This window comes from Sminthopsis crassicaudata, chromosome 4, assembly GCF_048593235.1.
Source record: "Sminthopsis crassicaudata isolate SCR6 chromosome 4, ASM4859323v1, whole genome shotgun sequence".
In the NCBI taxonomy this organism is placed as follows: Eukaryota; Metazoa; Chordata; class Mammalia; order Dasyuromorphia; family Dasyuridae; genus Sminthopsis; species Sminthopsis crassicaudata.
In genome coordinates this window covers 470,993,185-471,007,185 of record NC_133620.1, presented here as the reverse complement: position 1 = coordinate 471,007,185, position 14,001 = coordinate 470,993,185, and the positions used below count along the sequence as shown (strand labels likewise).

At 44.9% G+C, this 14,001-nt stretch overlaps 1 protein-coding gene across 43 annotated transcripts in view; it reads left to right on the top strand.

Moving 5' to 3' along the window:
* The window catches only part of LRRFIP1 (LRR binding FLII interacting protein 1), a 186,461-nt gene that overhangs the window by 109,281 nt on the left and 63,179 nt on the right, over positions 1 to 14,001 (top strand). For 23 of the 43 annotated variants that reach the window (XM_074264395.1, XM_074264394.1, XM_074264397.1 and 20 more), the window contains exon 3: positions 8,358 to 8,375. The exons of the other annotated variants lie outside the window; for them this stretch is intronic. In XM_074264395.1, the coding sequence (XP_074120496.1) occupies positions 8,358 to 8,375 (18 nt within the window). The remainder of the gene's footprint in view (positions 1 to 8,357; positions 8,376 to 14,001) is intronic. 43 annotated transcript variants of the gene reach the window in all.

The window sequence follows — 14,001 nt, the reverse complement described above, 5'->3', positions numbered from 1 at the left end:
GACTATCCAGAAAGGGAAGCAGTGGTCGGTAAAGACCAGTATGGCTTCTTGAGGAGTAGGTCCTGACCTGGCAAGGCTTGTATTTTTTTAAAGGACGTGGGTTACCAGCCTGGTGCTGTAGAAATAATGAGCTTGGATTTCTTTGGGAATATGGTAGATTCTCCCATCATCCTTCTGGTCTCAAGCTGTGAGATGTGGGCTGGATGCTGGTACAGACGGTTCCAACTGCCGGACTGGCCGAAGGATTGGCCCTGATGAGTCAGCGTCAGCTTGGAGGCCTCCGGTGGGAATTCGCCGGGTGTTCTGGGCTCGAATCCTGGAAATTGAGCGGTCCCTTAGGGGGGGCTACCTAATCCAGTCCCTTCGTTTTATATAGCCCAGGAGCTGAGTTCAAGAGGTTGAGTGACTTAACTACAGTAACATAGGTTGTGAGAGGCAGAAAGCTTTCCAATCACCTTCCCAGGGCCCCAGATCCAACATTTCTTCCACTGCCGACATCTCCTTGGACCTGTGTGGGCTGACGTTCTCGTCAGGGACTTAGATGGGGAGAGGAGAGCGTTCAGCTTTGTAGACTACATGAACCTGGCAAACATCACTCCTAGTCTCAATGGGAGCTGAGACCTCAGGGGCCTAGACCAGAAGCTCAGTATCAGATAGGGCGGCCAAAAAGAAATCATACATGGCCAAGGAAAGGGGAACGAGAAGGAACAGAGCAGGGAAACTGGAAATCTGAGAGCATCCTAGGGACGTGGGTTTGGAATAGAAGGCGTCTCATTTTATAAGAGTAGCAAAGTGCTCTCTCTGTCTCTGTCTCTGTCTTTCTCTGTCTCTGTTTCTGTTTCTCTCTGTCTCTCTGTTTCTCTGTCTCTCTCTCTCTGTTTCTCTCTTTCTGTGTCTCTTTTTCTCTCTGTCTCTGTTTCTGTTTCTCGCTGTCTCTCTGTCTCTCTGTCTCTGTCTCTCTGTTTCTCTCTTTCTGCGTCTCTTTCTCTGTCTCTCTCTCTGTCTCTCTGTCTCTGTCTCTCTCTCTCTCTCTCTCTCTCTCTCTCTCTCTCTCTCTCTGTCTCTCTCTCTCTCTGTTTCTCTTTCTCTGTCTCTATCTCTATCTGTTGCTATCTCTATTTCACTCTTTTTCTCTCTTGATCTCTCTCACTTACTCTTTATATATAAATATGCATATTATATATATTTATATATCTATAATCACATATAGAAGAGAAACACATTTTTAATATTTATAGAAACATTTTAAATTGCCTTAAAATTTGCAAAATGCTTTGCCAATATTATCATGTTTGATCTAGACACAGCCCTGTGAGGTAGATGCTATTGAATCCCATTTTACAGATGAGAAAACTGAGGCAGAGGTGAAATCTAGGCACACATATAGTACGTGTCTAAGCTAGAATTTGAATCAGATCCAGCATTCTCTCCATGGTGACATCTAGCTTCCTCAATGGCAATTAAAGCTCAGAAAAATGAGGACTTAGAAGGAGAAAAAATGATGCTGGTCTCCATGTTGAAATTAGTTCATTTCAGTATAAACAGATAGTCTCCAGCTTTAGTTAGAGTTCTTGGTCCATGTTATTAGTAAATATATTTAAAAGAATCCAAAGTCCTGCCAGATTTGTTGTTTGTTCACTTTTACAAAGTGATTTGGAAGATGAAAATCCACGCTCTAAGACTCTAATCAGAGCAGGAATCTCCTGGTAAGATTGGGCCTGATTTCCTGCTAGACTCAGTCCCTGCAATCTTGGGATGATCAATGGTTAGCAACAAATAGAATGCCCAGAGCTGAGTGCCACATGGGGGGATGAGTCAAGGCTAAGTCAGAATCACGGGGGGCTCCCCCCCAAGTCCCTTGTTCACGCAAGTCCATGTCTTGTTGGAACCGAAGCCCAAAGCATCATGGGACCTTCCAATGGGATCCACATCTAGCAAAGGAGATCGGCTTCGTGATTGACACAGGAAATCTTGCTCGGTTTTTGCCAACGGTTGCACGGGCTCCAGCGAGTCTGTCCGCTCGTACTTGGGTCTTGGGCAGTGGAAAATGGACCGAGTCCAGGCCTGGTCGGGGCTAGGAGAGCAGGCCGGGCCATTTGGGAATTGCACGGCAGAGCTAGCCAGAGCAGAATGTGTTTCTCCTCACTGCACATATTTGTTATGAGGGTTTTAGTTTTCTATTTGGGGTTTCTTTTTTTATTTTGGGAGAAGAAAATCAATACTTTTTCATGTTCTGGCCTGTAATTATTAGGAAGTTTCCCCTCCCATAAGGAGAGATTGGCCTGTCTGCTATTTCCTCCCATTGGTTCTACTTCTGCTCTGGGGGCCTGAGCTCAATGGGCCAGTTTCTCCTGCAGATCCTCAAATAAAGCTCTCCTGAGCCCCCGAGGCTTCTCTTGCCTAAACATCCCCAGTTCTTTACCGGAGCCTCAAACAACACTGGAGCTCAGTTTAGACTGGGAGCTCCTCGGGGGCGGGGGCAGCCTTTTAGCTTTCTTTGTATCCTGGCATACAGATGGTGCTTAATAAATGCATACAAATTGATAAAAGGATAGGCTAGAGCAAGCCTGGGACAGGATTGAAATGCCAACCTGCAAAGTTTGTATTTTATCCTGAGATCAATGGGGAGCCACTGAAGTTTGCTTGAGAGATACTGCCAGAGTGAACTTAAAGAAGGTTAATTTTGCCAGTTAAATAGCATTTGGAGAGGGGAGAGACTAAATGTTGGGAGTGCCATTAAGAGGCTATTATGTTATTGTTCAGACTAAGCCAGCATGAACCTTTTTGACTGCCCTGCCTGCTTTTGATTTCCAGAGGGCTTGTGGTCCCCTAGAACACTCAGATCCGTTTCACACGGATCTTTATTTAACCAGAATTTTCTCATCTTGTACTTGGGAAGTTTCTCCTTTTTAACTCAAGTACAAAACTTTACATTTGTCTTCATGAATCTCATCTTATTGGATTCACTGCAGAATTCCAGCCTGTAAAGTGTCTTGACCATCCTGTCCAATAGGACGATACGTGCTGCCTCTGTTTTTATCTAAGTCATTGATAAAGCCCGGGACACAGCATAGGCCTGAGCTTAGCTCCCTGGGGCTTCTCACAGGAGACTTTCCACCTTGACCTTGAACCCTTTTCCAAACCAGTCTTGACCTGTCCCTGGCGGTACTCTGGTCTGTTCCTGCCCCATCAACACACCTGGCACCAGGAAGTTTGTCCAGTACTTTTGCCAAAGTCTAAGTGCAAAATTCCTGTCACAGAAAGGACGACCCTTGGTCTGCCGGGCTTCTGGAGAGCCTTGCCCACTGCTTCCCTTTCTGTACGTGTCCCTTTGCCCACACTCTCCTTAAGGAGACATCTGGCACGTGCCCAGGATGGTTCAACAGACCTCAGACATGTTCCTTTTCCATAATTGAAAAGCCTTTCTCTGCTCCCGTGGCATGACTCCCACTATCCATAATCCTTCAGGTAGTGCTGTCAGTGTCTCTGCAGTCTCCCCTCTGGGTTCAGGGGCTCATCTCAGGCCCCTGGAGACCCTCTTCCTTCTCTCAGGCCCCAGCCCCCCGTTGCCCTTTCCAGACCAGAACACATCCTCCTTGAAGGAGATTAAGCAGAGTGTCTCGTCTTGGATCTCACCATCCCTGTGCCTCTCTCGGGGGACGCTTTGGAGACGCAGTGGGGCCCTCCCAGCGCCTGATTCATATCGGGGAGGACAGCTGTCATGAGAACTTAGCCCGGGAGCCATCAGTCAGGCCATGCTGGTGACAGCCAGCTCCGTCTCGGGCCCCTCGCGCTGCCCACCTATCAATGTTTCTTCGGGCCGGCGGCTTCCTTCCCCTCGAGTGAGTGAGGGCCCGTGGGCAGCGGGCAGCCGGGTGTGGAAGCCCACACAGTTCGGCTTTCATGGTGTGCCCACGGAACCGTGGGGAGGATTCAGCTCGGGTTCCAGGAAGGCCAGTTATTGAAATGTTTGCAAAACTGAGACAAGTTGTGTCATTTGTAGATATGTATTCAGGTTTTGAATTCTCGAATGAGATGGCAGGGATCGTGCAGACAGCAGCGTGTAGAGCTCTGCCCTTGGAACCAGGCAGGCGCCCCGTGACCCCCATCAGCCAGCTGAGTGAGCCTGGATCGGTCCTTTCACCCCTCAGCTTCAGTTTCCTTACCTGTGAAATGGGGTACCTCCCATGACTGTTGGGAGGATCAGATGAGACGGCACTTTGCACAATTAAAGCACGTCATTATTTCCCAACATAGGGAACTCCCTGATGAGGAAGGTCTCTCCGCCAAGGCAGGTCTCACTGTCTCTGTAATTTAGTCTCACAGAGTTGTGTGGGGCCTTGAGAATTAAAGTGACTTTTCCAGGGTCACACAGTCAGGATGGGTTAAAGGGCAGCTGGAACCCCACATTTTCCTGACTGAGGCCGCTATCACGGCTCAGACAGACTTTTTATATGGAAAATGTGTCATTTTAAAATTAGGGGAAGAAGCTGGTTTTGATAATGCAAGTTCCTGCTTCTTTTTGGAGGATGTGTCAGTGGGGAAACATTTAGAAAGAACAGAGCCCCTTTAAAAAATGGCCTAAAAAGGGCCCTCCCTCCCGCCTGCCTTTTAAAGAAAATGCTTTTTTTTTTTTTTTTGGCCTTCAATGAAAAAAACACTTAAATGTATTTTTTTGTTAGCATTTCTCATTTGTAAGGGAGCCAGAGGCAATTACTGGCTTCTCATCAGCCTGTTTGCATTAAAAAATAATTACACTCAAAACAGCTAGAAGGCATAAAAAAAAAGAACACAGGGCCTGGAATCAGGAACACCTGAGTTCAAATCCTATTAGCTGTGGTTCAGTTGTGTGACCCTAGGAAAGCCACTTTACTCTGCCTCAGTTTCCCCATCTGTAAAATGGAAATAATAATAGTACCTATCTCCCATGGTTATGGTGAAGATAAAATGAGATAAAAAATAATAAATAATAAAATGAGATAATAATTACAAAAATTATAAAAATATAAAGCATAGTGCCTACTATACAGTAGGTGCTATATAAATGTTTTTGGTTTTGTTTTTAATACAACTGAATTCTTAGCCATTTTAGCCCTTGGTCATTAAGCTGTCAGATGGGTACAGAATAAATCCAGAGTGTGATCCCAGCTCCATTCCTGGATTCAGGCCTACAGCACTTACTAAGGGCCTGCTTAATTCAGTCCCTCCTTTTCTGAACCTGGCCTCCAGTCTGTCAGAGGAAGGGTTGGGGTGCTGGGGGCCATGTCAGCCTGGGAAGTTTCCCAAGCTCTTTCTTGCTCCTGTATCGTGGAAGTGCAATCGGCATGAGCCTGTGGGTCCAGCAGCAGTCAGAGGGAGGCCCCGTCTGGCACAGGCCAGTTTGTGTAAGAGTTACCTACCTCATTTGTCTCACGGTGCTATGGAAAGTCACGGGTCTAGGGGACTTTTTCTCTCTCCTTTCTGTTCCCAGATCCTGGATCTAGAGCCAGGAGACCCCAATTTCCAGGCCATCAAATACAGCTCCTGAAACTCTTGGCTTTACAGATAGGGAAACTGAGGCCCAGGGAGCTGAAGTGATTTCATATCTCAGGATCCTGTGAACTAGAAGGGATCGCAGAGACCATTGAGTCTGATGCTTTGATTTTACAGATGGGGAAACCGAGCCCCAGTGATTTAGGATGCTGCATCTAAACCTGGGAGGCCAGCAAGCAGCTTTTGCAGGAGTTCAAATGAAATTGAAAAAATAAAAAACTTGAATAATTACAGTGTAGAGTTAAACGTTTTGTTTGCGTTGGGCTTCTCATTTTGAAAATGAACCAATGTGGGCCACAAGTGGAATATGCTTCTCTCAAAACCAGAGAAGTCAGGCAGTGGCTGGATTTGGGTCATGTGGCACACAGCCCCAGATCTGACACAAAAGATTAGTCCTGTGAGGCCACCCGAGTGTCAGTAACCACTGGCATGAGGTGCCCGAGGCCCCGGAACACAGCCCTCTTTCAAGGCTACCTTACGCGTGATAACCCACGAGCCGAAAAACTTTGCCCTTTTCAAGGAGGGAAAGAACAAACTCCTGGCAAGGTCACTTTCTTTGTGTTGCCCTTGGGGAAGAAGCTCTGGAAACGTTTTTGAGAAGCTGTAGATAAAAGAAGTATTTATTAGAGATCATGAAAAAAGAAATGTTTATATCATGAATTGCCAGACGGATCAAGAGTTGAACAGACACACACATTAACCTCCACTTTCCTGGCAGTTTCCAACCCACCAGCTTCTGAAAAAAAAAAATAGCTTGTGCCTTCGGCATAAAAAAATGCTTAATAAAATTGAGTTGAGGGGCAGTTAGTTGGTGCAGTAGATAGAGCACTAGCCCTGAAGTCAGGAGGACCTGAAATTAAAATCTGATCTCAGACACTTAACACTTCCTAGCTGTGTGACCCTGGGCAAGTCACTTAACCCAATTGCCTCAGCAATAATAATAATAATAATAATGATTATTATTGTTATTATTTGTTATTTTAAAAAATAAAACAGGGGTTCCTGATCTAGTGTACTTCAGGTTTGGGAGTCTGTGGATGGATTTAAGGGAATCTATAAACTTGGATAGGAAAAAGTTCCATCGTGATTGTTTGGTTGTTTCAGTCATGACCCCATTGCGGTTTTCTTGTCAGAGATTCTGGAGTAGTTTGCCATTTCCTTCTTCATCTCATTTTACAGATAAGGAAACTGTGACGTGCCCATAGCGACCCAGCTAATAAGGGTCTGAGGCTGGATTTGAACTCAAAATGTTCTCGACTCTAGGCTTGGCCCTCTAACCACTCTGCTACCTAGCTGCCCAACCTTAGGTTATCTTGATTTATTTTTTCATTTTAAAATTTTCTCAGGAGATAAGGTCTCTGGGCTTCACCAGGTTGCCAAAAGGTCCACAACACACACACACACACACACACACACACACACACACACAAAAAGTACAAATTTCCATTTTATAAAAGGGACCAGTAAGGGAAAAAAAGCGGTACTATTAGGAAGAATAGATGCGCCATTACTGCCCAGCTTTCACAGGAAGAGTCCATCTGAGCCAATTCCCTGTACCTATTTTCAGAGCCACCATGATGCTCAATGGGGAATCCAGTGGAGAAAGAATGTCCAGAGCCCTGAGTGGTCCAGGACCACATAATGTGGAGGAAGGCTGTCTGGGCAAGTGGGAGAATTTATCCCCTGCCAAGCTTGGTAGGAATGGGTCTGATCAGGAGAAAGAAAGCAAGCTCAGATGGGGATTATCCGGGCCAATTGGCCTCCACCACTCTTGAGTTGATTGTGACTTAAAGCTCCCCAACGGCATCAATACCCGTCTGAGACTGGAGATTTTTCCAGGTGGTTTCTTGGTTCGTCGAGCCGGTGTACATCTGCATCTCTTTTTCTTACACTGTGCTTACTATAAAAGTGGAAATATTTTAGGTAATTATGTCAGTGAAGGAAAAACATACCATACTCTTGCTTTTGGCATTCCTATAAAGAGAGGCAGCGTTGTATAGTAGGTAGAGAGCTGGCTTTGAAGTCCCCGTGACTTGGAGTCATATGTCATTTCTACAATCCTGAACAGGTAACTTGCCCTTTCGATGCCCTAGAAGAAGATGATCTCTAAGATGATGCGTTGCAGAGACTTGGCCACTTGCATTGGTAGAGGGAATTTCCTCACTTGGGAGCTACCATTTTCAGATTTGTCCCCATCTTCTACTTAAATCCAGCTGTCAATGTTCCTAAACTTCTGTTTCCTGTGGTTGCATAAATCAGAATATGATGATATCACATATCTCCTTTATATCCTTGTTATTTGGTATATTCAAGCGTAAATATCTTTTGGGGATTCAACACGATGAATATGCTTAAATATCTTTTTGAATTGTAAATATCTGGAAGTATGGGGAATGATTGGCCTTGCTCGTTGGTTTGGGAAGGCATTCCTTTGGTTTAGAGAAGGGGCTTTGCAATTTTGCTCTTGGTGCCATTTTGGATTTGGGGAAATTCAAAGGCTCTTTGTCCACCAGCATTAATACCTGGCTCACCTGAGCTTCTTCTTGAGAAAGGGAACCTGGGAATCCTCCCCCGAAATCCAGGGAGCTCTCCAACATCTAAGGTGCTGATTAGACTCCAGTGGAATGGGACATCCTTGGGGGGACGATTAATTCTTGAAGTGAAGCTGGAAATTTCCAACAGGAAAGCGGAGTTTCATCAGTGTCTTCTTTTTCTGGAGTGCTACCATTTGTTGCCATTTCTCCTCTGGGCTCTACATGTTCTACCTCATAAATGATGTCAGCTTTTATTTCTTTCTTTTGTTTTTCTTTCTCCTTTTTCTCTAGATCTATCAGGTTCAAAAGGTAGGCTTTGCTTGAGCATCGCTTTTCTGACCCGCATGTCCCTTCTGTTCCTTGCTAACACCCCGGATATCTTTCAGAAATAACTTCATTAACTCAAGACACACAAAAGTTTATTGCTGCCTGGATGAGTTACTTTGAACCAGGGGCCCCAGTGTGAGACTATTTTGTTTTATAAAATAAAGCATAGGAATTTCTCTTATATTGTTCCATTTGATCCTCATGATAGCTTTGAGAGGTAAGTATGGTGGGTCTTACTGTTCCATTTTACAAGTGAGGAAACTGAGGCTGGTGGGCTAAAGAATTGGCCAAAGCTGTTCTACTAGTAATTAGCCAGGCTGAGATTCAGATTTGGTTATTGGGGGGGGGGGTCCCTATTCGGCTAATGTCCATACCATCTCTTTAGACTCTTTCCTGAGAGACTAATTTCTGAATCCTTTTGTAAAAGTTGATTTCACTCTAAAATTAAGAATTCATACCCTTATGAGGGCTCGTAACTTACTACATTAAAACTTGTAAAACTTATACATTTAATACACAGGTTTTGGTGAAAAGCATCACCAAATAGGAATAATGAGGATTCGGATGATATTTCTGCCTTGCACCCTGCCTTAAAGAGAATGGGAAAAGTAATCCTGGCATGTCCCAAAAGGGGAGGGCCAGAACAAAAACTCCTCCTATCCTCATCCCAGATCATGGTCATCCAGCCTTTGTTTTAAAATCTCCAGCCATAGAAGCAACTCCCTTCCTCCTGATGCTTCCTACCCCTCCTTGGGATAATTCCCTTTGTAAGGAGACATTTCCTTACAAGGTGAAATCTGCTGCTTGCTTCTTCATCACACTCCAGATAGTCAAAGCCAGCATTTACATCCTTCCCCAAGCTTTCTCTTTTCCAGGCCAAATATTCCCAATGTCATTAACTGGTTTTAAGGCATAGTTCCTAGGCCCCGACTGAGACTGGAAACTCCTCAAAGGGCACTCATCTTTCCTAAAATATGACCCTCAACTGAATACACATTTCTCACCAGGGAGGAATACAGCAGGACAATCCCATCCCTCAATCAAGACATTCATTGGCTGCTAATTAATGCAGCCTAAGCTTTCATTTGCTTTTCTGGCTTCTGTAACACTGCTGACTCACGCTGAGTTTGCAGTTCATTAAACCCCCTATATCTCTTCGTGTGAACTATTGGCTGATCAACTTTCTCTCATCCCATACAAATGCAATTGATTTTTTGACCCAAGGGTAACATTTTACATTTATTCTTGTTAAGTTCTTTTATAATAGATTCTAGTCACTATTCTCATCAGCCTCATTGGTATTTTTTGGTATCCCAGTTTTATCATTCATTTTATTGCTTATCTCTCAATGTCATCCACAAATTTGTCATCTCTACTTTATCCAAGTTATTGATACAAATATTAAGCAGAGTAGGACCAAGACCAGATCCTCTTTAGCACTTCAGGATGACATCACTTTACAAATCAACACTTTTTAGTTTGATCATTCAACCAGTTCCAAATTCACTGTACTGTCATTTAGGCCATAAGTTTATTTAAATATAACTGGAAAATGTTTAACAAAATCAAAATACAGTAAAACAGAGATAATGCTATATTCTAAAATTTGGTCAATACACAGCCCCCAAGGATCCTTAGGTAAGGGATTGATTAATGGGCCTATTAGAGTAACATTGATTGAGGCCATTTCCCTGAATCTTTTCCCAGGGATATGGTGAGAGCCTGTTGGATGCCTTGCTGTAAGCCTGGTAGATTCTCTTCAAGAAACTTCTTCCATTAATGAGTCTAGGGATGCTGTCCAGAAAGGCAGTGAGGTTGATCTGGAGTGATTTGTTCTGGATGAAACATGCTGCTTAGTAGCCATAATTCCTTCCTTTTGTAGTGAAAAGAAAGCCATTAATACCTGTGTGACCTGGGTCATACCCATAAGACCATCAATTTAGCTGAAGTTTTCAAGTCCTTTGGGATCATGGCAAAGTTCTTGTACATCAACCACTGTACCTACCTAGTACATGAGCAGATGTACTGGAGAATGAACTAGTCCCCTTTGTTTCCTCCCCCTCCCCCATTTCACTTTCAAGAAATTGCAGGAAGATGGTGGCTTTCAATGATTGCTTCAACCTTGAATCCTCCCATTTTGTGAACTCCAAAGGCTTCCAGAGAGGAAGAGGCTGAATGGCCTCCTCTCAGAGGAACTACAGAGAGAACTCAATACGTCAGTCCAAATGTTACTGAGAATGAAGTCACTCACTCACTGAGTCCCAAGTGTAAGAAGCTGGGCGTCTTCGGGCCAAAGGCTGAGTCACGTTCCTCATATAGAACTCAGTCAGGTCCATTTTATTTTCTTCCTGCATACGGGTGTTTACCTGTGGTTTGGTGGATTGGGAAGTTCTTAAGTTTTCATTTATCCTCAGTTAAGGAACCTAAAACACTCTGGCCCATCGAGAACCACGAGTCATAGGATCATAGCTTACAGCTGGACTGGACTCCAGGGAGTGGGGCCCAGCAAAACTGCTGCTGGGACCAGCGGGGACGAAATGAGCCTCAGGTTCACTCACTGCTTACTGGACCTTCTTTTTGGAGAAGCTCCATGAGAAAAGGAGCAGTTGGGGTTTTGTCAAGTTTTCTGGCACTTAGGGCAGCATTCACTTAGGACAAATTGCTTCTGAGCAGCTCTAAGTACAGACCTCTCTTCCATGGCAAATGGAAAACTGTATACCCAGTAAGATTATTAAACTGAAACTAAATGCCAGCCCCTGAAATGGTCATCCCATAGCTTGTCTTGATAATTTCTTCTTCTTTTTCTTCTTTCTTTTTCTTCCTTCTTTCTTTCTCCTCTTCTTTTTTCTTTTCCCCTCCTTTCCACCACTCCATTTTTCTCCTCTCTTTCCATCCTTCCTCGCCTCTCATTTTCTCTCATTTTTATATTCCTCCCTATCATCTCTTTTTTCTTCTCTCTTTTCTTCCCTCCCTTTCCCACTTTTCTTTTCCTCCTCCATATCTCTCTCTCTCTCTCTCTCTCTCTCTCTCTCTCTCTCTCTCTCTCTCTCTCTCTCTCTCTCTCTCTCTCCTTTTCACCTTCCTTCTTTTCCTCCTTCTTTTCTCTGTCCTCTCCTCGCCACTATTTGCCCAAGGGCACACCAAGCTGTCTCTCCCCAGATCCAGCTCTCTTTCTACCACATCTCTACCCCATCATTTACACATCCCTGAGGGAGGGTCAGGCCCTGCCCTGGGGCCACAGCTAGCGGGACAGACCTAGACCAAGGCCACCAACACAGTTCTTAGACCCACAGCCAGAATGATAATGTGGGGACAGTTGCCTAGCACGAAGCAGATTTTGGAATTTGATGCTCTGAAGAAAATCCCGCTGTTGCCGTCATACGCAAGCTTTGTCTAGAATGCGGCCTCCAAAGTCAGGCTCGCTTTTTGGTCATTGCCAGCTGCTTCTGACCAACCCAAACTGTTTCTGAAAGCCAGATCCCTCTGGTCTCCCACTGGGCTTGCTCCCCCTGCATGTTCTGCCTGTCTCACTGCTAATCCCCAGGGTGGGCACTTTCTGAAGCTTGGGCTGCTATGGCTGCTACTCACCTCTTGGCGCTCTGGTCTGGGGGCCACTTGGAGCCTCCTGCTCTTTCCCTACTAATCGTGGTCTGGATGGCCCCAGAGCCTGGTGGCTGGGGATTGGGTCAACTTTAAACAGCAGATGCCTCCGGGATCGATTCACATCCGCAGGTGGGACTGATCTGGACTTCTGTTCTCTAATTAAATGCTCTGCCGGTGATTTTTCAAAAAATCTCATTCTTTTGAAAGGTTATCTAGCTCCTCCCCCCCCACCCTAAAAAAAAAGGCAATAGAAACCAGTATATAAAACTGTGTGATTAATTATCTCACCAGTTTCCCCTTTAACCCTCCTTACATCTAGATAACTATAGTTGTTTATAAACTGTTCATAACCGGTCATAGGCCAGTTTTATTTATTTATCTAGATACATTTATTTATTTAAGAATTTAATCATTAATTTATTTAATTAATTAGCAGGATCGATGTAATTGAATTTTTTATTTAATTATAAATTTATTTAGTTATCAGCATGCACAGTTCATTAAAGGTCAAAGGATTAGCAGGGAAGGGAAAGGAATAAATATTTGTTAAGTGCCTACTACATGCCGAGCATTGAGCCAAGTGCTTTCCACATGTTCTCCTCTAAAAGTTTCATGATCCCCTTTTACAGTTGGGGAAACTGAGGCAAACAGTGTAAGTGACTAGAGCTCCAAGGACCTAAACTTGGCTCTCCCTGTAAAGCCTCAGGATCATCAGGAGGCCTCTAGCCTGGGCTCTGTCAGAGTCACACATGTGTGTTAGTGGTGACATTGGAACCCAGGTCTTCCCCCGGAAAGAAGTCTCTACATGGAGGAGATTCTGCCCATTTCATGTTACAGATTAACAACAGAGATAGGTCAGCTGCAAATGGAGCCGTCCACGGAGGGACCGAGGCAGAAAATAGAAACAAAGGGAAGTCGAAATCCCTTCCCTGCCTTGGATGTGACACTGGGGGCTTCCAGAATGCCTTTCTTATAATAGCCTCGAATTTCCCTCCTCTGTGCCATCCCCCTTATTTTTCCAAGGACTTTGTGAGAGCGGGCAGGGCGGCAGATAGACCTGCTTTACAGATGTGTAACCTGAACCCAGGGCAGCAAATTGATTAACTCTCCAAGCTGGGAGCAAGTCTGGGGCAGGGAATTGAAGACCGGTCATCTTCAGAATCCCAGGTCTTGTTTGGTGAGACCCCCTCCCCCGGCCAGGACCCCCACTCTCCCGTTTCCTTCCCTGCCCCCAAGTATTTGCTTTCAGAGTGTCTCTAGGGAAGGAGGATTTGGGCTGAGGCAGGCCTTGGCCCTGGGACTTTTCCTCTGCTCTCCATCCTGGTGTATTTTTAAATCCCATTTACATCACCCCGTTGGCTTTTTCCTCCGTGCTCCCCGTTACCATTGTCACAGAAAGAAAGAAATCCAACCATTTTAGGACAGAGAGGTTGTAATCGGGCTGCCACGTAGCAGCCAGGCCAAAAATAGCAGCCATGTGCTCCTGCCATCATCAGCCAGTCCCCAAGTGTGGGCTGGGAGAGGTCCGGACTTACTGGTTTTCAAATTACACGGTCCTGGGGTGGGGGGAACACAAACCTACACACACTCACATACACACGTACTCATCCTCACACACACATACACACTCACACACACAGTCACACACACACACATACTCACACACTCACACACACATACACACACACTCACATACACACACATTCATACACACACACATACAAACTCACACTCACACATTCACACACTCACATACTCACACACATACACAGACACACACACTCACATACACACATACTCACACTCACACACATTCACACACTCACACACACACATACACACTCACACATAGTCACACACACTCACATACACACATACTCACACATTCATACTCACACACACACATACACACTCACATTCACACACCCACTACACACATACTCATACACACACAGTCACACACACACATTCACACACACATACACACACACACATACACACTCAC